Source organism: Mangifera indica, chromosome 7 (assembly GCF_011075055.1).
Source record: "Mangifera indica cultivar Alphonso chromosome 7, CATAS_Mindica_2.1, whole genome shotgun sequence".
In the NCBI taxonomy this organism is placed as follows: Eukaryota; Viridiplantae; Streptophyta; class Magnoliopsida; order Sapindales; family Anacardiaceae; genus Mangifera; species Mangifera indica.
In genome coordinates this window covers 1,964,503-1,986,803 of record NC_058143.1, presented here as the reverse complement: position 1 = coordinate 1,986,803, position 22,301 = coordinate 1,964,503, and the positions used below count along the sequence as shown (strand labels likewise).

General features: G+C 31.6%; 4 protein-coding genes and 1 non-coding gene across 6 annotated transcripts; 3 read left to right on the top strand and 2 right to left on the bottom strand.

The window, feature by feature from the left end:
* The first annotated feature begins 3,312 nt into the window (after positions 1 to 3,312).
* On the top strand, positions 3,313 to 6,497 carry LOC123220356 (stearoyl-[acyl-carrier-protein] 9-desaturase 1, chloroplastic-like). Of its 2 annotated transcripts, none has more exons than XM_044642552.1 (3): positions 3,313 to 3,488; positions 4,032 to 4,509; positions 5,796 to 6,497. In XM_044642552.1, the coding sequence occupies exons 1-3, from the start codon at positions 3,376 to 3,378 to the stop codon at positions 6,348 to 6,350; spliced, it is 1,146 nt and encodes a 381-aa protein (XP_044498487.1). In that variant the 5' UTR covers positions 3,313 to 3,375; the 3' UTR covers positions 6,351 to 6,497. The 2 variants fall into 2 exon arrangements, with proteins under 2 accessions (XP_044498487.1, XP_044498488.1); XM_044642553.1 differs by lacking the exon at positions 3,313 to 3,488 and adding an exon at positions 3,741 to 3,882.
* Positions 6,498 to 7,830: 1,333 nt separating this feature from the next.
* On the bottom strand, positions 7,831 to 7,957 carry LOC123222236. Its single transcript, XR_006503559.1, has one exon. It is a non-coding gene; the product is annotated as a small nucleolar RNA snoR86 (small nucleolar RNA).
* A 2,757-nt stretch (positions 7,958 to 10,714) lies between these two features.
* LOC123220863 (shewanella-like protein phosphatase 2) lies at positions 10,715 to 12,558 on the bottom strand. The gene is made up of 2 exons (XM_044643451.1): positions 12,536 to 12,558; positions 10,715 to 12,269 (listed from the first exon to the last, which is right to left on the bottom strand). Exons 1-2 carry the CDS (start codon positions 12,556 to 12,558, stop codon positions 11,036 to 11,038), a joined length of 1,257 nt encoding a protein of 418 aa, XP_044499386.1. The 3' UTR covers positions 10,715 to 11,035.
* Positions 12,559 to 14,055: 1,497 nt separating this feature from the next.
* On the top strand, positions 14,056 to 17,237 carry LOC123220418 (protein FAM136A-like). The gene is made up of 3 exons (XM_044642640.1): positions 14,056 to 14,253; positions 15,577 to 15,714; positions 16,768 to 17,237. The coding sequence occupies exons 1-3, from the start codon at positions 14,125 to 14,127 to the stop codon at positions 16,948 to 16,950; spliced, it is 450 nt and encodes a 149-aa protein (XP_044498575.1). The 5' UTR covers positions 14,056 to 14,124; the 3' UTR covers positions 16,951 to 17,237.
* Positions 17,238 to 18,987: 1,750 nt separating this feature from the next.
* Positions 18,988 to 21,575, top strand: LOC123221226 (trafficking protein particle complex subunit 2-like). Its single transcript, XM_044643997.1, has 6 exons — positions 18,988 to 19,094; positions 19,610 to 19,709; positions 20,354 to 20,439; positions 20,539 to 20,600; positions 20,999 to 21,084; positions 21,264 to 21,575. Exons 2-6 carry the CDS (start codon positions 19,629 to 19,631, stop codon positions 21,387 to 21,389), a joined length of 441 nt encoding a protein of 146 aa, XP_044499932.1. The 5' UTR covers positions 18,988 to 19,094; positions 19,610 to 19,628; the 3' UTR covers positions 21,390 to 21,575.
* Positions 21,576 to 22,301: the final 726 nt, after the last annotated feature.

Genomic DNA, 22,301 nt, shown 5'->3' with positions numbered 1-22,301 from the left:
GATAGACCTAATTTCAACTTCGATGACATTATTTATTTTGCAAATGGTATTTTTTTTCCTATTTATGGTACTATTTATTATGTCGATGATACTATTCATCTTATCAATAATTTTCGATTTGAACCGAAGTCATGCTAACCAGTTTGATCAAACTTAAACTCAAATTGAGCATTTAAGATTTGAACCGAAGTCATGCTTACCCATATTCGGGCTAATTAGTAATAATAAAGAATTACAACAATTTTCTAATTTTACACTTACTTTCAGTGTCATATAATTTATATCCAAAACGAGTACACAAAGTCCTAGTAAATTAACATAACCAAAGGTATAAATAGTCGAGCCATTGGCAGCTCAACTATTGTCGAGTTGAAAAAAGTGAATTTGAATAAGCTAAGACAATATTATTTTGATTAATACACATTAAAATGATATCGTTTCAATTAATCTTGATTCAGCTACAATACCTAGTCGAGCTCAGCTTGAGCTTGGTTGGGTATTGTAGTTGAATTCAAACTTGATTCCCTTAAAACTAAATTAAATTCAAATTGATTTGAGAGAAACCCATTGAGCTCGAGTATAAGCTTCAACCTCAACTCTTTTAAGTCAAACTAAACTCGGCTAACTTAATTCAAGTTTGACTCAATTCGAATCCACCCCTATTATCTTCAATTAAAAAAATCAAAACTTTAATCCTTACTCTAACTAGTTCCAAATTCATAATTGCATCGATTATACTTAAAATTATGATTAAAATCATACTAGAATGATGCAATTACAGGTGGAATTTGTTTTCTTGTAGTTTGTTGCTTTCATATTCTTCGAATCATCATTCTGAAATGCTAAATGCTAGGCATTAAAAATAAAATTTGGCATTCATTTTAAGTTAATCTTGTTTAGTCCAAATTCATAGTCAATTTCAGTATATCTTTGGTGATCTTGTGTATATTACCAAGGGCATCCGGACTTAAGGTAAAAGAATATGATCATTTCCAAAAGCATATCCATTCCAAGGGGCAAATGATAATTTTACAATGCATTTACTTTGCTTGAGAAAATTGTTTCAAGGAGTTGTTCTATGTTATGAGTGTGACATTTTATGACGTTAGTTTTAAGCAATGTTATTTACTTTGCTCAAAAAAATTGTTTCGAGAAGCCGTTCTATGTTAAGAGTATAACATTCTATGTTGCTAGTTTTAAAGGGTGTTATTTACTGTGCTTAAAAAGATTATTTTGAAGAGCCCTTCAATTTTACGAGTGTAACCTTTCATGTTGCAAGTTTTAGGGGATATTATTTACCATGCTCGAAAAAATTGTTTTGAGGACTCATTCTATGTTATGAGTGGGACATTCTTCACTGCAAGTTTTAAAAGATGTTATTTACTATACTTAAAAGAATTGTTTTGAAAAGTTATTCTCTATTACAAGTGTGACATTCTATATTGTCAGTTTAAAGTATTGTTATTTATTGCCCTTCTATGTTACTAGTGTGACCTTTTATGCTGTAAGTCTTAAAAGATGTTATTTATTGTGCTCGATAGAATTGTTTCGAGAAGTCATTCTATGTTACAAGTCTTAAGGGATTTATTTACTGTGCTTGAAAGAATTGTTTCAAAGAGTTATTTTCTGTTACTAGTATGACATTCTATGTTGCCAATCTTAAATGATGTTATCTATCATGTTTAAAAGAATTATTTCGAGGAGTTATTCTATGCTACAAGTCTTAATAGATGTTGCTCAAAATAATTGTTTTGCTAAGTCGTTTTATGTTATGAATATGACATTATATGTTATGTGTCATATGATTGATGTTACACATGTACATGTGATATTACAAAGTTGTGTTAAAGTATCAATCACCTATTGAACTTTCTTATTTTATATAAAAGGGATCAAACTTTCAATATTTCCTATTGAAGGTATTAAATAAACACATTTAGGGATTACTTTAATAATTTATCTTTTATTATTTACATTACTTTGTTTAATTTATAAGTAATAAAATATTCTGGTAATGTTCTATTATCAAAGATAATATGACATGTAATATAAAAAATAATCTAATTGTCACTTCTACCTTAGATATTAAAATATTACCAAGACAATTTTCAATTTATTATAATTATATTTTTATTTATTAATTTTTTTAGAACAAAAATAAACTTATTTTCAATTAATATAACAAATAATATAAAAAAATATTTTAGAATAATTATATCCAAGAGTATTTAAGTAAAATGATATAATAATATTATTTTATTACCCATAATCAAACACACTAATTATTTATATCTACTTAGTTTTATCAAATTTTATCAAATATAGTTATAATTTTTACTCAGTAATCCTTAAGGTAATCTATCTTCAAGGTAATCCTCTAATTTTGATAATAAAATATTTCTCAAACCAAGAACCCCCGTCGAATTGTTTGTTTTGAAAGCAAAGTAATTAATTTCGTGCCTTTAAAAAGATATAGGAAAATATGAAAGTTTGTTTATTTCAATAAGAATTTTTTTTTTAAAAGTTCAACATTTTCAATAAAAAGAAATTTAGTTCCTTTAATACAAAAAGTTATAATTCAATACCTTAAAGTGTTGTTGTTTTCCTATGAACTAAATGATAAGACATTAGTATTATTTGAAGAATGCATCACCAATATGTTGTAGGTGAGACATTTTAGAGATAAAATAAATAATTATATCACTGAATAATATGATGATATATCAGTCATTAGTAAATGACATATCACTTTATGCATTAATTCTTTTTTGTATTGTTAGAATTAAATAGTAATGTTAGGTTTAAATTAACTTAAAACTTGTATCAATGTGATTAGAGGTGCATTCATCTGAATTGAGTCAAGCTTAGGATCAGTTCGGGCTTGAATTGAATTCATAATATCTAATTCGAGCTCGTTTGAACTGATGCATTGTGTCATCAAAGGGCTATTGGATGATGTAAACAATATTACCGTCAGCAAGATAAATAATATCATCAAATGAACAAACAAGTTAATTTTAATTTGAACTATCAAGCTAAAGCTATATACCGCAGCTTGTATTGAATCCACCTGTTAAATGTTTCCAACAAGAAATCCAAAAAAAACATCTAATTCCACTGAAATCTACTATTGATAATCTCACCTACTTTTGGAACCAAGATAGTTGGTGGTTGAACTCAAATATTTAACGTTTAGATCAATTTAAATAATAATTTAGCATATCCTATAAACTACAAGAAAAAAGAATACGCTATGCCGTTGGATCATCATCTACGTAAAAGATCTAAGAATCCAAAACCATAAATAGAGAAGAGAGCAAAGAAGAACTTGCCCATTACAATAATAATATTATTATTATTTCAACGCAATTCATCATGTGTAGCATTCAGTCTATTCCTTCACTCGCCGCTTTTCCAAAAATGGCAACAAATAGTCCAAGCTTTTCCAAGTTTTCCATGGCTTCCACCCTGGTCCATTCTGGTTCTAAGTGAGTTCATCTTTGCTTTATTTTAATTTTATATAAATTTTTTTATTTGTAAGACTTGTTGTATGCAAATATATATAAGAAGTTAGAGCAACATTATATGCACAAATAATGAACATAACTTATGCATAAATAATGACATGTCACTATATAATTGATTGTTGTTTTATTTTTAATTCAAAATTATCTGATATATAATAATATGTTATTGTTTATATTTATTATTTATGTATATAATTTTATTAAAGAAGTTATTCTAAGAGGTTTGAATCCGACATTGCTTAATTATAAACAAGTTATTTTCTAGTGATTTATAAACAACTTCATTTCATTTGTGGGTTCTCCCCTGGAAATTTCAAAAAGAGCTTGTTGAATCCTGAAAGATTATTATCTTTGCGTATGTTTTTCGAAAAATTCCAGGATGGTTTGTTGAATCCGTGGGTTTTTTTCTTTCAAATAAAATCCTTAAAACAATGATGATTTATGATCACGTCTCGAGCTTTTGTTCATGCTATTTTTGTTTATCTTTACTAATTCCAATTTTAGAGAGGCAAGAGACCTGAAGAAGGTGTCCTATGCCAATTCCATGGCCCCGGAAAAGGCTGAACTATTCAAATCAATAGAGGGTTGGGCAAGAGACAACATTTTGCCTCTACTAAAACCAGTTGAAAAATCCTGGCAGCCTGGAGACCTTCTACCAGATTCACCATCGGAGGGATTTTTCGAACAAGTTAAGGAATTGAGAGAGAGAGCAAAGGAGATACCTGACGATTGCTTGGTAGCTATAGTTGGGAATATGATAACAGAAGAAGCCCTACCAATGTATCAGTCAAGAGTGAGTACGATGGATGTGTTTCGTGATGAAACTGGCAGAGACGAGACTCCATGGGCGATTTGGAGTAGAGGATGGAGCTCTGAAGAGAATCGCCATGGAGATCTTCTCAATAAGTATCTGTATCTTTCAGGAAGAGTTGATATTCAACAGGTGGAGAGGACTATTCACCATATGATTTCTTCAGGAACGGTAAGATATCCACGCAAAAAAACTTTTTAACAATTTTTTAATTATGGGTGATGCAATTAGACGTATTTTTATTTTTAATTTAAAATTATTTAATTATATAATAATATATAATTATTAATATATTAATTAATTATATTAGTATTTATTATAAGTATATATAGTTTTATTAAAAGAAAAAAAATTAAATTTGATGAATATTGATTACATGTAAAATTGTGTCATGTATGTTATGAGCCTTTACGTTTTTAGTTACAATTATGGGTGTCTAGATCGAATCTATGATTCAGTATAAATGAGTCAATTTTGATTTAGAGCTCTAGTTTTGCAATTTGACTTGAGATCTATTTTATTAGGTGATATTGCTCATCTTATCAATGATATTATGCGTCAATCTAATGATATTTTTCATCTAGTTAACGATCTTTCATTGATACTATATACTAGCTTGAATGAGCTTAAGTTGAGTATTATGGTTTTGATCCAAACTTAAATTGACCTTTGGTTTGACTCGATTCGGATCAAATTCATCCCAATAAAGAATAATTTGAAAATAGTAATAAAAAATTTTAAAATCTCTTTCTTCTATTAAAAAATATTGTTAGGACATATTTGAAGGCATTATGTATGTTTTAATGTGAGAGGTCATGGGCTAGTCTCTCATAATTTACTAATTTGGTGATCCAACAAGATAATAAAATAACAATTCTTTTTTTTTTTTCAATTAATAATGAGATATTGAAAAAAATGCCACTTTTTTGGCCTGCTTATATAATTTTACACACATTTTTTTTATTAAACGTTTATATCATTTTGTTAGTTAAATACTTAAACTATCATTGTCTACAGTAGGAGATAAACAGTAAAAATTGTCTACCATAAACAATAACAGTAGACGGTGAACAATAATATTTTATACAAAGATTACTGTAAACAGTATAGTAGACGATAAATAGTAAAAATTGTCTAACTGTGAACAGTATATAGGTGATAAATAGTAACATTTTATACAAAAGTCTATTATGAACAATATAATAGACAATAAACAGTTGAAATCGTCTATTGTAAACAGTACAATAGGTGATAAACAGTACCATTGTAAGAATTCAAACTTTGGTTATAACAGGAGTATTTTAGGAATTGTAAAGTTTTTATGATATAATTATTATGTGTATAAAAAGTATGATAAAATTGTATAGGCCGGCCCAAAAAATGGTATTTCTTTCAATATCCCATTAATAATATTTTTGTGCCATCAATTTAAATATTTTCATGTTATTTTGTGACAGAATTTTGGCTGTGGAGACAACCCTTACCATTTTACAGTTTACACATCAATACAAGAAAGAGCAACAGGTATAGCTCATGGCAACACAGCCAAGCTTGCTCTAAAACATGGAGATTCAAAGCTAGCTCAAGTATGTGGCACAATTGCTGCCGATGAGAAGCGCCATGAAACTGCCTATAGCAGGATTGTCGGGAAGCTCTTCGAGCTCGATCCTAACGAAGCAATGGTGGCATTTGCCGACATGTTGAAAATGAGACTAATCATGCCTGGAGATTCAATGTACGATGGTCAGGATGAGCACTTGTTCGATCATGCCACAAATGTTTGGATGCGAACCGGCGTGTATACGATTACGGATTATATTAATATCTTGAAACATTTTCAGAGTCTTTGGAATATTGAAAAAGTCGAGGGGCTTAAGAATGATGGGAAATTTGCTCAGGATTATATTTGTGGGTTGCCTGAAAGGGTGGGAAAAATGGAGGAAAGAGCCATGGCTAGGGCTAAACAAGCACCAGCAGTTCCGATCAGCTGGATTTTTAATAGAGAAGTATAGCTGTTTCCGGTTTTGATGGAGTTGACTTGAGATCGCCATAAGAAATTTTACGTGTGCTTCACTGTAACATTTTAGAATAAAAGGAGGCACACTGTAAGTATTTTAAAGGCCATTTATAAAAAGAAATAATGTCCTATGCTTTCATCATTAGCCATGCCAATCTATAATATTATATATTTTTTAATTATTTTTCTGACCATCCCACAGGCCAAGCTACACCACATTAAAAAGGTTAAAATATTATTCTCGCCTAAAGTTTGGTGAAAATACAAACTTTCACTCAAGTTTTTAAAATTCAAACACCTAAAAGCAATTTTTTTTTGTTAAGGTTTAAAATAAAATCGTTATTTAACTATTAAACTCTAAAAGTTTATATTACTTTTGTTTATTAGTTTGAAAAACTAATAATTTTTTCTTAAAATTAAGTTTTAAAATATTATCATTTTCCCCTTAGAAAAAACTAATCTATCTAATTTCCAATGAACGATGGTCGCTCTCTCTTCCTTCTGACAATGTCTCTCCCTCTTTGACTATTTCTCTCCCAACATTGCTCTCTCCTAACAACATCGTTCAGACAAAACCTTTGTTCAGATGACAGAAACATCCTCTAGATAAATTGTCTTCGTTTAAATGATTAGTTGTTGTCTAGACGAAGATAATTCATTCAAGAATCACTTTGGTCTTTGTTTGGACAATAACGAATTGTCCAAATAAATGTTTTGTCTAGATTCATCTGTTGAGAGAGAGAGTGCTAGAGAAGGAGAAACATCACTAAAAAGGAAAGAGCAATCACCGTTTGCAAAATTAGTTTTCTAAAACCTAAGAGAAAAATGATAACTTTTTTAAACAAAATTTTGAAAAAATTGTTAGTTTTTTAAACAAAAAAAAATGATATAAAATGTATATTTTTTAATATTAGTGATTAAATAATAATTTTATTTTTAACCGTAATGAAAAATTATAACCGAAATTGAGTAACGAGTGAATATTTAAGTTTTAAAAACCCAGGATAGCAATTATATTTGCACCAAACCTTTGATGGAAAAAAGTCTTTTAGCCTACTAAAAACCAATCCAGCCCAAGTTTAAAAGCCCTTTAAATTTCTTAAATTACTTAAACCCATACACCAATATCATCACTTTTTTTTGGGTGTATCGAAGAAGAATTTTTTATACAACTAAAGACGCATGTATTATTTTTCACACGTATTAATCATGTGTATCATGTAATTTATATGAACAAGAGAAATTCTGTTAACTCAAAGGCATATACCAAATTCTACAGGGTAAATTTTTACACAATCCTCTTCCATTAATAAAATCAAGGTAAAAGGGTATCACGATATAATTTAAAACTTATGGGACCAAATTGAATTTGTAAAAACTTAGGGAGTCGTCCGATAATCCGGCGAAAATATTGAAATTTGTATTTTCTCGGAAAACAAACAGATTAAGAATCGGAAAATAAAAACACGGGAGAAAATGTAGCGACTTGTTCGAGGCCATAATCAAAACAAGATGTTAAATTTGATAGGCACGGAGAATCGCTGATTGATATTGCCAACCTTCAATGCAAATCACGCCATTATTAATCTGACGCCCTTGCTCTGCAAATTGGCTTTTAATTTAACAGAATTCTAACTACAGAAACCCAAACCCAAACCCAAACCAAAGAAGAGAACTCCAGTGAATTGGCGACTGAGAGGAGGGAGGTTTATATCGAAAATGAAGAAGAAGACCTAGGTCTTGTGAAATGACAATAATAACCTATTGGGCTTGGGTTTTGCTTATGTTATCATCTGCCCAATATTATTTTATTTTAAAATTTATTATCTAGAGTTTTATATAGTTTAAAGTTTTTTTTAATCATTTTTAATACAAACAATACTAAAATATTAAATCAAATGTTTTGATTTAGATTAAAATCAAATTTAACCAAAAAAAGAAGTATTTTGTTTATAGATTTTAGTTTTTGTTCAATGCATTATTAGAGTTGGATTTAAATAAAGTTAATTCGATTTGGTTTGATACCAAATTCAAATTTGATCTTCAATTCGATAGTTAGACCTGACTTTAATTTTGACAATACTATTTATTTTTGCAAGTGGTATTATTTTTCCTATTTATGATAATATTTATTATATCGATGATACTATTCATCTTATCAACAAATTCTGATAATATTTTTGATCAGTTTGAATAAATTTAAACTTAAATTAAGTATTTAAGATTTGAACCAAAGTCATGCTAAGCCATATTCGAGCTAATTAGTAATGATAAGGAATTACAATAGTTTTCTAATTTACACTTACTTTCAAGGTCATATAATTTGTATTCAATACAAATACACAAATCCCAGTAAATTAACGTAACTAAAGGTATAAAGAGTCAAGCCATTGGCAACTCAACTATCATCGAGCAGAACTCAAGCTTACTGTTGGCGGTTCAATGAGCTCACCAACTCACAACTCAATTCAAATAAAATATTAATAAATCTATAAAAGTTTTAAATTTTACATTTAAACCTCTAAATCTTACTTTATAACTATGAATACGAAAGATAATTGATAATTATACAAGTTATAGAGTTTAAATAATGTTTTTATTTACGTTAGGGGGTTAAATTAATTTTTTGAGTCAAACTCCAGTAAGTTGTTTTTATCTTGAATTTGAGTCCAAAACTTCACAGCTCAACAAACTTGAGCTTGAGTTTTGCTTAATGTCATTATGCCGGGCTCAGTTTGGCTCAGCTTATTACACCTCTAGCATCAACACGAACTTTCAAATTTATGTGGTTGAATCCTATAAATTTGCAGTTGAAACATGGAAAATAACAGGAACTCAATTTCATGTACTCAAAACAGGAAGAAATGTCTTCTACAATGGAAAACGCTCAGTGACTCGAGTTCAAAACTAGATTTCTATCGAAACTGTAGAATTAAGTGATCGACAAACATTGAACTATTAATTAGAGCAACTGTATGCAAAATTCCATAGTAGACTAAACAATGTTCATCCAGTTCTTGATAGCTGCTAAACGATTATGAACTTTCCTTGATGTGTGGCAGTGAACATTAAGATAGTGTTCACCATTCATGTTTTCTGTTCTAGGTAACAAAAATCAGAAACAAACAGAATACCAGAACAGTTGAAATCAAGCACACCAGTTGTTTGTCGATCCTGTCTTTCTGCAATACTCGAGCCTTCAAATGTGTTGGAACTCACAACTTGACAAAAACGACCGGTGCTCTTGATTTCAACCATTAAAGATTCGCTACACACTAGCTGCATATTTCACACTCCGAACCTCAATAAAAGCATTCTGCTTACAATCAACAAGAAGAATCTTGAACAGTTGAAATCAAGTACACCAGTTGTTTGTCGATCTTGTCTTTCTACAATACTCGAGCCTTCAAATGTGTTGAGACTCACAACTTCCTGGAAACAACTGGGGGCCTTGATTTCAACCGTTCAAGGTTTGCTACACACTAGCCATGTATTTCACACTCCAAAACGTCAATAAAAGCAATTGGCTGAGGATCAAGAAGAAGAATCTTAAACAGTTGAAACTAAGCACACTAGCTGTTCGTCAATCTTGACTTTCTACGATACTTGAGCCTTCAAATGTGTTGAGACTCACAACTAGCTGGAAACATCTGTGCTTGATTTCAACTGTTCAAGTTAGCTATGTACTGGCCACATATTTCACTCTCAAAAACCTTAATAAAAGCATTTGGCTAAGGATCAACAAGAAGAATCTTAAACAGTTGAAATCGAGCGCACCAGTTGTTTGTCGATCTTGACTTTCTACAATACTCGAGCCTTCAAATCTGTTGAGACTCACAACTAGCTGGAAATGTCCGTGCGCTTGATTTCAACTGTTCAAGATTAGCTACACACTAGCCACATATTTCACACTCCAAAACCTCAATCAAAGCATTCTGCTTAGAATTAACAAGGACACTTTCTTGGAGTTTTTGATTTTCCAGCAATACAATAACAAACATAATCAGCATTCTTGATCCATGCTAGCTCAATCTTGTTCATGCAAAAAATCCAAACAGACTCCAAAATCACCAGTTTCAGTCAAACCAAATATGTCAAGCAACCGCAAATTGGCACAAAATCAAATGAGAATGGAAAAAAAAAAGGTGCAAATCATGATAATCATACATCATGTCAAACAAAAAGAAAATTAAAAAAAAAAGGTGCAACAAACACACCAACTAGCTAGATAGTTCAGGTGCAGGTACTCAAGGAACAAAACAATAATATCAAATGCAAAACCTCAGACGAAAATATAATAAAGGTAACCTAAAGACACAAACTTAAAGACATGTAGAAACATAAAATATACAAGGGATATGCAGAGAACTTCGCAATGAGTTATCTTTGCATTCTTATTATTAATATCATTGTCATTGTAAAATTATTGGAATCTTAGCAGGATAGACTATACATATTCCTTTGACAGGCAATAAAGAAGACCTAATGAAACTACAACAACAGGAATCCCTTTCAAGAAGTCAATACTCAAAAATGTGTTCAAGCATCTTTCATCTTTGTTTTGATTAAAAAACCTACATCAATGTTTTAGATTTCTAGAGCAGATTGCACATACAAAACTAGTTCTTACCAGGGTACAAATAGAAAACAATTATGTTCAAGAAAGTGCATAACGGTTACTTAAACCTTAACCTCCACTTCCGTCAGTCCTTGTCCTGGTTTCGGCAAAGCAAGACCCCTGCTACTGTAAGCATCCATGTAAATTTTGTTCTTGTTTTGATACAATGGATTCAAAGGTAACACCTGCAATTCCTTATCCCCCAAAATCTCCAAAACTTCAGGCAACCCATTACCACATCCCTTGGACATGCCCACGTCAATCCTTATCGCTCGACCATCACAAACATCATTAATCCCAAAATCCTGAATTGTATGCCCCATAATCATCCTCTTCGCACCAGGAATTGTTGCGAGAACATGTTCAAGCAAGGAACAGTCACACTTCACAGAATCATCCGAAAACTTCCGTAACCACACCACAGCATCCCTGCCTGTACAATACCCCGGAGCATGCCTCCCACTCAGCCCATTGATCCAATCCCTTACTTCTTCATTAATCTTTTGTAGCCCGTACTCCACATGCTCCTTCAACAATCCGCCATGCACGAAAACGGACTCCCCGACCACCAAAACCGTCACATTCTTGCTCAGAAACCGCCCAGCAATCGGTCCACTCGGTCTCAACGCTGCTATCCTACACCTGATTCCATTCCAATACTTTTCATCCACACCCTTAAAAACTAACGGCACGCCATCAAACAGATCCCTAGGCTTCTTCAAACCAACACACAAAGACTTCATTTTGTTACCAGCACCATACCAAAACCCCCAATTCTCAAATTCTTTCAAACCCGTTTTAGTCGCATACCTAAAGTCAAGTTCAACATTCATAATCTCATGATTTCCATTCAAGGTCAAAACTTTACCTCCATTTTTCTCAGCTTCCCTCTTCAGCTTCTCCAAAAGATAAAGAATCTTTATCTCTTCACCACCTCTATCTAGAACATCCCCCACTTGAACTACCGTTGTTGACCCACCTGTCCAGCGATCAGCGCCATCGATCAGGCCAGCCAATCTGAAAGCCCGCCTTGATTTTTCCAGGTCCCCGTGGAGATCACCGATGGCAACCAGACGATCTGGAGACGGGTAGTGGGCAGCCATTGGTGGAGGCATTTCAAGGGCATTTTGGGGAAGTGGGTTCGGGAGAAATAGACCGTCGGTTACTGTGAAATCAACGAAAGTGTCCACGAATGAAGAGAGAAATGCTGGTAAGTTTTCGCATGTTACGTTGTTTTCGTTTTCCATTTTAATTCTTTTTTTTTTTTCCCGTTTTTTTGTTTCTTTTTGATCGAGTCTCGGTCAGAAAATAGTGTGTTTTGTGAGAAAAGTTTTGATCTTGGCCAAAGAACTATTTTCCACCCAAACTATGCGGAACTCTTAAAATTCCCCTCATTAACTTTTAAACTATCGTTTACCCACCCATGACCAGTTAAATTAACAAAACCCTAACACCTGAAAATTTAATCTCATTTCCCCCCTAAAAGTTTAAAAACTAACATTTTATTCCCTAAGTCAAGTTTGAAAAGATCGTATTTCCCCCCTAGGATTTTGTTTCAAAACCCATTCATTTTCTTCGACGCCATCACTGGCCGTCTCTCCCTCCCAACGGTTTCTCTTCCATTAATAGCCTATTCCAACTCCACTCCAACCCATCTGATGCCGAGAGATCTCTTCCCAGACGACGAAGATGAGATCGATCAATCTCATCTTTGTTTCGTCTTCCCAAACCAAGACAATACGACTCATCTTCCTCTAGGAAGACGAGTCCTCTTCATCTGGGAAGATGATTTCTCTTCCCAAACAATGTCTCTCTGCGTTGGATGGGTTGGATGGCGTTGGGACGGGTCGTCGGTGGAAGAGAAATTGTAAAGAGAGAGAGATGATTGGCGATGACATTGGAGAAAGTGAATAGGTTTTGAAACTAAACCCTAAGGGGGGAAATGTGATCTTTTCAAACTTAACTTAGGGGAGAAAAGTTAGTTTTTTAAATTTATGGGAGAAATAAAATCATATTTAAGTTTATTTTTAATATTAAATATAAAATAACGATTTTACCTTTAAAATTAATAGATTTAAACGGTCATAGTAGATAAATGAGATTTTCAAAATTAACTAAAAGAACTCTGAGAATTCAACATAGTTTTAGTGGGAAATGGTCCTTTGGCCTTTGATCTTTAACGGAAGGACTGGCTATGGAATGGTAGGGCCCGGGACAATTTACTTCTCAAGTTAAAAAAACAAAGTATGCGCCCAAAGATTTGACATAAAAACAAACACATCAAAAAAATTGATTAGTTTACCATATAACAGGGATGTTTTTGAGGCAAGACATGGCCGAATGCCCATATTCCCATTCTTATTGGAGAGATTTTTTCCCAAACCGATACAAAGATGATGAAAAATCTCACTCTTTACCTGCACAAAAAAATTTCCTTTCCTTTTCCTATTGAGAAAACTCCTCTATTTTTCTATTCCCTGAAAAAAAAAGAAAAATGTATTTAAATGTTAGGTTATATTTATAATAGTAAAACTTTTAAAATTAATTTAATATTTAAAAGTTTAATAAACATATAAAAAGTATGTAAAAAATATAATCAAATTAAGAGAACAAGTTAAAAATATATCTATTTATATCCTCGTTTCATTCTCAAGTGTGAGAGTTTTAACCATCTACATTTTTTTTAGTGAATAATCCTCTCTTTGTATTAGAAGTGATGGACGAGGCCGTGTTTAAGGGCTTGAATTATCATCGCTATCATATAAATAAATTACCTTAATATATTCATTAATCAAACAGTGCAAAAATGTGTCCTTCACAAATAAAATTGTCAAATTATGTGATCAAACAAAATGTGATTTATATGCTATACCGACGGCCTATTCCGAATCAAACAAAATTTTGGTATGAATTAATGGGATTTGAGAAATAATATGAAAACATTAGGGACTTTTATGTAAAATAAAAACTCGAAGGGACTTTCAACTTTGATACGACAAAGCGTCCTAATTTTCTGTTATTACTACGACATGTCGTTTCTTATTCTGGTGCATCTATAAGTATTACACAGATCTCAGGTTTAAAGCCCTAAACCCCCGTCTCTCTTTGGAGCTTTCAGCGAAACAAACAAGAGAACTCGAAAGTTGAGAAGATGAATCACGTGGCAGCAATGGAGGAACAAATAGTATCGGAGAGAATGAGAAAGAAACTTGAAGAAGTAAATGCAGCTGCTCAAAGCCATCTTTTTCCTGTACAAGACCATATCAATTTCACCCTCCAGGTCTCCTCTCTCTCTTTTTATCTCTGAATTTATGCATTTTTTTTTTTTGGCCTTTTAACTGTGTTTCTTATCTTAGTTCCATGTGATTTTTAATGGGTATCTGGCAAAATTTGCAATTTGTTTCTGCAATTGGTGCTCTGTGTTGAGTTGTATCTCTAAATTAGGAAGCAAATAATTAGGGTGATTGTATCTTTGTATACTAGGAAAGTACATATACTCTTTCCTAAATAGGATTTAGAATTTCATATAAATATTAATGTAAATTCGCTCTTTTGATAGATAGAACATTTTTCTCAAGGTTATTCACATGGTATCAGAGCCGATATTAGGCTTCTAAGAATTTTTTTTTTTCGATAATCTTGATTTATTTTCCGGCAAAGTTTACATTATTTTCTGGCGTTCTTTTCCGACAACTGTGCTTCTGTCATTTTCCGGTGGCCGTGTCTACACCATTGTGATCGGAACGACTTCGCCGACAAACCCTGAAAAGAGAGCCGACACACGCGCCTTGTGATTTTTAATGGGTATCTGGCAAAATTTGCAATTTGTTTCTGCAATTGGTGCTCTGTATTTGTGTTTTGCGGCTTTTGTTTGGTTGCTTTATGGATTGTTTGGTTGTGCTTCGCATATGGGGTTTATGTGATTTTTTAAAGGGTTAGTATAAAGATTGAATTTTGTTTCTGCAGTATGTGTTATATATTTGTTTGTGTTGGCTTCTGTTCTGTATTTTTTTGAAGATTTTGGCCTATTGATTGCATTATGATTGGTTGTTGTGTTTCTGATGTTGGATTTATGTGATTTTTAGCAAAATATGAGATTTATTTATGCAATTGTTGTTCTATATTTCTTTGTGTTGACTTGTGTGCTCTGAATTTGTGAAATCTTCGGCCTTTAGATTGCTTAATGGATTAGTTGATTGTGTTCTTCATGTGGGATTCATGTGATTTTTAATGGGTCTGTTGCGAAATTTGAAATTTTTTTCTGCCATGGTTATTATGTATTTCTCTGTTTCGAGTGTTTGAGTTTGCTTGTGTTCTATTTCTTTGTCAAAAGTTATCAGGTGGGTTGGTTTTTGTTAGTGCTCTTAATGGTCTGGTTTGTTTGAAATGGATACCGAAAACTAAGCCTTTTTTGTGAATGGATGATTAAAGACTAAATGAAGTGTAAATATATCTTCTGAATAGAAATTTTGCAGAACCAAGCAGAGAATCCATGATTTTGTAGAAAATGTGATCTTCAATTGCAACTGTGTGTGACATTTGTTTTTTGTGCACTTGTGTGTGAAGTGACTTCGCTAATTGGTTGAATGACTATCTTTTGCAGCAAGCATACTTCAAATGTGCATATGATTGCTTTGATAGGAGAAGAAAGCAAGAAGACATTAGCAATTGTGTTGAACATTGCAGTGTGCCAGTTATGAGAGCTCAGCAACACTTTGAGAATGAGATGGCCAGGTTTCAAGTAAGTTCATTTCCTTATATTGTTTATTAAGCTGCTGGATGGTTCAAAGTGAAGTTTTCTACCATTTTCATTGTTCTGAGTTGTGTTTTTCCCCTTTCTTGACCTTGCATATTGATACATGTCATAACAATATCAAATTAAATGTTTGGTAGAGAAAACCCAGAAAGAAGTTGCATGTAGCAATAGTTAGTTTCTTCTTGTGTGTACTCATCGGGGTGATATCTAAATTGTATAAATTGCAAAATTTGCCTTTTCTTTTTCATCAAATGGATTGTAGAATGTACTAACTAAAACTTGTCTCATTGAACTCTCTTCAAGTAAACTAAGTGTGATCCTTAAACGCTTAGCTTGGGACATTCTATTTGTTGTAAGGGACAATATGTCTAGTCCATAACTCAAATCTTGATGTAAATTTTTGTTTCGCAAATGAAAACTAAATTTATTGGTTTATTGAGGCATGTATACTTGGAACTTGCTCACTTGGTCTTTCGCCCTTCTGATTCTTCTATTTCTCATTGTTCCTAATGTAAACAACTTGTTATTTTCCTTTTTTATTTTATTCTTTTAGTTTTTTAATCCAAATGTTTATCTTCTCATCAGTTCTTTCATCTCTAGTAAACTTTACTTCAAAATAGTAACACCTCTTTTCATCCCTGCCCAACTCAAATGCTCAAAAGGACTATACTAGCCATTTCCAAAAGTTTAATCTAATGGTTTTCTGTCAGATTTTAGCCACATTTATAGTTCTTGGCCTCTTATGGATTTATGTGGCACACTGCAACTCTAAAAACGTACAAATTTTGGTTGTATGATTTTAATGGAAAGCTGCTGGTCGATAAGATTAATTAGAATCGAACTGGTTTAGTAGCTTTGTAGGAAGGTTCACTCATCACAGGGTTGTTGAGTTTATAATAATGAAGTATTTGATCTCCATTTTTTATTCCGAAAGTATCTTGCCATGCTATTGTGACTTCATTACTTCATAAGATTGCACATTGTTCCATTTTTTTTAAAATGAATTTCTATTAAAAATTCTTTTTGTACCGGATGCAGGAGCGATTGAATAGGTCTCTAATGGTTTGCCAAGACAAGTTTGAGTCGGCAAAGCTCCAAAAGATTGGCACCGAAGCAGTAAATGATTTGGAGTCATGCGTTAACCAGTCGATAGATGAAAGCGTCAAGACGCTGCCTCATCTTGTTGGAAAATTGAAGACTGAATTCTCTATCAAGGATTAAGCCAAATGAGCAATACAATAATGCTCTAAATACATTGTGTGGTTAGTCTAGTATTAACCGATACAAAAAAAAACTATATGCATTTACAATGAGTACTAAGTGATACTTTTTTGTCTGTTTTCTTTAAAGAAGTTGAGTTCTATTATGCAACGGCTTGAAAGGTCGAAAGAGATGGAATTATTATTTATATATGCTCAGAATCTGTCTTACCAATTGATGTTAATTGTGAATTTTGGCCTTTAGAAATGGCCTCTTCATAATATAAAATGATGCATTTGAAATTTGCATTTCCATTGATTCAAATAAATATATATAGATAAATAATTGATGTTATTTTATGTATGTAAATTTTGCATATAACTGAAAACTTGTTTGCTTATGAGTTATGAGCTTTCTTTTTAATTTTTTAATTTTGTAATATTAAAATGATTTTTAATTTTTTTGGAAATCCTATTTTACCCTTCTTAATATCATTTAAAAAAAAAAATATTGCTAATAGTATGACCAACTAATTCAAACATGTATTAGGAATAAACCACGGTTATGTACCATAAAATATAATATAAGTGAAAAATGAAATGTGTTTTAATATGCATGAAAATTAGTATAATATGATAAATATATTGTATAATATAATATGTATCAATAATAAAGTGATAGAGATATATTTCAAAAATTTTAAAATTTTTGAATGTTTGTGATATTTTTTATGAAGATAATGTGATAATTAAAATTTTTTTATTATTTAAAAAAATATATTTTATAATATAATATGAGATATATATACGAAAAATTAAGTTTTTGATACATAAAATATAAAATGATACATAATATTTAACCCGAATGAAGGATAATTAAACCATACAAAATAATTTCTATTGTAAAATTTATTTTAATAATTTCTACTTGAAAAAGTCGATAGTCATATCAAATAAACCATTCAATTATTTTATCACATAATTTGAATGTGAAAGTAAAATCAAATGACCAAATTTCACATATATTATGCATTACTAAAATCCATTTAAAAGACTTTTAAATCATTATGTTAAAAAGAAAGTTTCAAAATGTCTAATTTATTTTGTATAAATATCAAAATATTAGAGGAAAAACTAAAGATATTTTTAATAATGAATTTTTCATAGTGATGATATAACGGTATTCCCAATTTAAAAATATTGTCGACCCGTTAAAAAATTGGATAAAATTACTTAGGGTAAATATACCTTACTCGAAATTTTGTTCGATAAAATTACCCATTTGACAAGAAGTCGCCAAAACCTTCTCCTTACCCAATTGAGAAGTTGCAGCCTAACATTCACCTAATTGAAATCTTAATTTTATGTTGACAATCTTATGCTAGTTAGGTTGATTTTATGCTATGAGTGAATAGTATAATTTTAGGTTAAATTTTTTTATTAATATTAATAATAGAAAGAATGAAATTAAAAGTAAATTTGGCACATATATGTTTGAAGAGTTCCATGGATATAAATGTTAAGTAATTTTAAAATTATTGATCTTATATTTGTCATTTGTTTTTCCTCCTTTACTTATTTGAATGGATTTAATCTTGAATACTAAAATTTAACTTATTGGATCCCAAATCAAATTCAAATTCGAACGGTATAGATTAAATCTAATCTTAAGTTACGGTTATTGATAATAATATTACTTTTAATGTTTTGAAAATCATGCAAAAATGACGATAAAGACTCACAACGTTACACTTTTTCAATTAAGCGATCCATTTTTTTTTTTATTTCTAAAAAATGTCGAATTCTATTACCTTTAAAGGTTGAAAGAGATGGAAACATTTTTTGTTTATTATTAAATTTTTTCTAATCAATTGATAATACAAAATGGTCCATATGGAATTTTGCATTTATATAAGCAATTTAAACAATTTCAATATTTTGATTAAAATTGGGGCATTAGACAAAAAATAATAATTTCGTAATAACAATGGCTCCATGCAATGCATCCAAACCTTAGGGGGGTACAGTTTTTTACAGGAAAACTCAAACCGGTTTTTTCGTAAACTAAACCGGGTTTTTTCTGTCAAGCTGATTTACACATTCTGTCAAATCCGACACACTGGCAAGATTTGATTTTCTTCACTTGTTTCTTCACCTTCGGGTTAGGTGAGTTCAAGCTTTCATTAATTCATTGATTTCTTCAAACGGGTCTTGATCAAATATTTCATTTGATGGTGAAATTTTACTGTTTCTGGATTTTTTTTGGCTTTGTTCTGTTAGGGATCTGGTGATTTGAATGTTATCACTTTCTTTTTTTGTTTTTTTTGCTTTATTGTTACTTGGTAATGGTTTCTGAATCTGGGTTTTATCTGATTAGTCTTGAGATTGGGAAAATGCATGTAAAATGGAAGCTTGATGAGAATGAATGACTTTTGCTTTGAACCAAAAAAAAAAAAAACCTAAATTTTCTTGAATGATCATTATTGTGATGTAAAATGAAGTTTGGTGAACATCGATTCCCCTGTAATATGCCTATCTATTTTGAGGGTAAGGAAAATAGGTTACATTTTGATGCATTGTGCTGATTCTCGTGAGGACCGTTAGGATTTTTTGTTGAGCATCATGAGTCTTGATTATTTTGTTGTTATAGTGTAGTTGAATTCTGGTTATATCTTGCACAGGTTTTGGGAGAAAGCAGGGATGTCGAATACAGCTTGTTTTATCGTTGTGAGCCGAAATGAGATTCCTATATACGAAGCTGAAGTTGGATCAGCTGTGAAAGTATGCAATTTTTCATTTCTGCCTTATATTTTTCATGTTTAAGGTTATTGCTTCATTGGTTTAGCTTTCAAGAGATTTGTATTGTTTTACCGCATTTGTTTCAAATTTCAGTTTTATCTTGATGTGGGCTTGTTTCTAGTTCCATGTAAATGGTATGCTGATTACATCTAAAGAAAGCACGGTGTCTTTTTTCAGTTCAAATTTTTTGTAACTAGAAAACCCCTTGCCAAGTTTGACACTACAATAGGAGGATTTTTGAATCTCCAACCTCCTGGTTGGAAATTCAAGAGTCATTTTTCAATTCATCTCTTGGGGTTCCGTTAAAAAAGTCATTTGGTATTGGATTTTTCTTTATTAGCATTCCTTAGGATTTTGATGGAAACATCAAAATATTTTGTATCTCTAAATAAGAATATCATAACACAAAATTATTGTCTTGGAGAAAACTATGGTTTAAGTGCTGTTTTTGGTGTCGTTTTGTAGTAGTACTTCGCTAAATTTTCAGTGCCAAGGTTTTGTCATCTAGGACAAGGTTTTAACTCTCATTAGTGATCTTAATTATATATGCATATCTAGTTTTAGTTTGATTCTTGCTTGCAAGTTATTTCGAAGCTGACACCCTGTTCCTATGGACCTCACGACAGAGAGAAGACACTGCACAGCTGCACCAATTCATATTACATGCAGCTCTGGATATTGTTCAGGACCTTGCATGGACTACTAGTGCCATGTGAGTATCCATCTGAATCTTATCACAAACGTTGTCCATCACCTGAATTTGTTTTTATTCCTGAACCTCTTAGTTTTTATTGTCATGGTTTTCTCTCAGGTTCTTGAAAGCAATTGACAGATTTAATGATTTGGTGGTTTCCGTCTATGTTACAGCTGGTCATATCCTTTCATGTTCTTCAATTACGTTATATATATAACATGAACTTTCTGTTGTTAATTTTTACTTCGCTTTTACATATTGTTTGTGGTCACATCAAATTACTCTAAATTGATTTAAAGATTCAATAATGTTTTGGGTACAGGTTTCGTTTCTTATTTCTGTCCCAGTTGTGCATCTTTGATTCTGAAACGACAATAATACAACAACTTTTTCCCTGCAATTTATATTTATATATTTATATATATATATATATTTTTTTTTTTTAAACTGTGCCAATGGTTGTGGTTGTTGTTGTATTGGTTTAGTATTGCTGGCTTTGGCAGTGAAGTCATGTTGCACTTGTAGTTTTCTGTTAATAAATTAGTTTTGAGTTTATCTTTTCTTTGACTTTCCACACATACACGATTTATGCTGCTTCATGACTCTCGCAATGATGATGGAATCAAGAGCTTTTTCCAAGAGGTTCATGAGCTTTACATAAAGGTAAGATCACTGATTTCCTGTTTCGTCTTTGAAAGTTTTCTCCATTTATATGTATAGCGCTGTGTTGAATTATTAGTCATTTTTCTAGTCCTATGAATCTTGGTAACAAATTTCAATTGAATCTTTGTTCATTATCCTGAGATGGACCGTTGATCAATACTATTTCTAAAATTTTGCAGATTCTTCTTAATCCATTATACTTGCCGGGCTCCCGCATTGCATCATCTCATTTTGATACTAAAGTCCGTGCACTTGCTAGAAGTATCTTTAATTTTTTTGTCACTTCTCTTAGACTTTGTACTTAATATTACTTGTTTTGGGATGGGAATGATATACATGAGGTCTGAGTCCTTCTGGTCAGAAACAGTGGCCGGATTCGCTGTCCGGAAGAGAACAATGAAATTTGCTATTTCTAGCTGTGTGGATGCATTTATTTGGCAGTTGTTGACATTCTTCTAACAAATGGAATCCAAAGTACATTCTGGGCTGGATTATAGATTTGTCATCTATGTTTTAATTATCGGACCAGGCCTTAACCTAGTTAAGGGTTTGGATTGAGCTTTTTCTAGTCCGATCGGTTGAACTAATAATCAAATTAGAAAAATAACACTTTAAAATTATATTATTTTTAATATATCATAAATGAATTTGTGATGGTGGTGTATCGTCACCTCCAAATGATGGTGATGCAATGCAATCGCAGTTAGACTAGTGTTTTAAAGTGGTCCAAAGTCCGATTTGTCGGTTAGGTTTTCATAACAATAGTTGCCGTTATAATATATATGTGACAACTAGTATTAGAAGTTTAATACCATTTGCATTTATTGATCAGAAATGTTGGGGAAGAGAAAGAAAAATCATTAAAGATAATGAAAAAAAAGAATCATAGAATAAAAAGAAATAATACGTCGGAAGATAAAAAGTTATAAAAAATGATGAATTTATTGATGATTTTTCAATGATTTGTTCGATTTAAGTCAAATTTTCTCAAGCTTGAGTGAAGATTTCCTTAGCTCAAATTCTCCTTGTATTGAGCGAAACGCTATAGAAACCTTTTTTTTTTTAAATAAAATTTTGCTATTTAGTAATGTGTTATTTTATCTCTCTAGTGCTCGTAACGGAATTGAGAGTGATAGAAGAGACTTTATGGGCCTTAATGAGGTTTTTCATAAGGTTAATTGTAACCATCTTGTATTTCCAAATGTTGAGTTAGAGTA

What these genes read in the sequence shown, in the direction of transcription:
- LOC123220356 (XM_044642552.1), top strand. Translation starts at nt 3,376, where the DNA reads ATGTGTAGCATTCAGTCTATTCCTTCACTCGCCGCTTTTCCAAAAATG. An exon ending in CTGGTCCATTCTGGTTCTAA is followed by an intron (nt 3,489 to 4,031) that starts GTGAGTTCATCT and finishes TTCCAATTTTAG; the next exon opens with AGAGGCAAGAGACCTGAAGA. An exon ending in ATATGATTTCTTCAGGAACG is followed by an intron (nt 4,510 to 5,795) that starts GTAAGATATCCA and finishes ATTTTGTGACAG; the next exon opens with AATTTTGGCTGTGGAGACAA.
- LOC123220863 (XM_044643451.1), bottom strand. Translation starts at nt 12,558, where the DNA reads ATGGCGTCGAAGAAAATGAATGG. An exon ending in GCGTCGAAGAAAATGAATGG is followed by an intron (nt 12,270 to 12,535) that starts GTTTTGAAACAA and finishes TTTCTGACCGAG; the next exon opens with ACTCGATCAAAAAGAAACAA.
- LOC123220418 (XM_044642640.1), top strand. Translation starts at nt 14,125, where the DNA reads ATGAATCACGTGGCAGCAATGGAGGAACAAATAGTATCGGAGAGAATG. An exon ending in ATATCAATTTCACCCTCCAG is followed by an intron (nt 14,254 to 15,576) that starts GTCTCCTCTCTC and finishes TATCTTTTGCAG; the next exon opens with CAAGCATACTTCAAATGTGC. An exon ending in ATGAGATGGCCAGGTTTCAA is followed by an intron (nt 15,715 to 16,767) that starts GTAAGTTCATTT and finishes TACCGGATGCAG; the next exon opens with GAGCGATTGAATAGGTCTCT.
- LOC123221226 (XM_044643997.1), top strand. Translation starts at nt 19,629, where the DNA reads ATGTCGAATACAGCTTGTTTTATCGTTGTGAGCCGAAATGAGATTCCT. An exon ending in AAGTTGGATCAGCTGTGAAA is followed by an intron (nt 19,710 to 20,353) that starts GTATGCAATTTT and finishes ACCTCACGACAG; the next exon opens with AGAGAAGACACTGCACAGCT. An exon ending in TTCATGAGCTTTACATAAAG is followed by an intron (nt 21,085 to 21,263) that starts GTAAGATCACTG and finishes AAAATTTTGCAG; the next exon opens with ATTCTTCTTAATCCATTATA.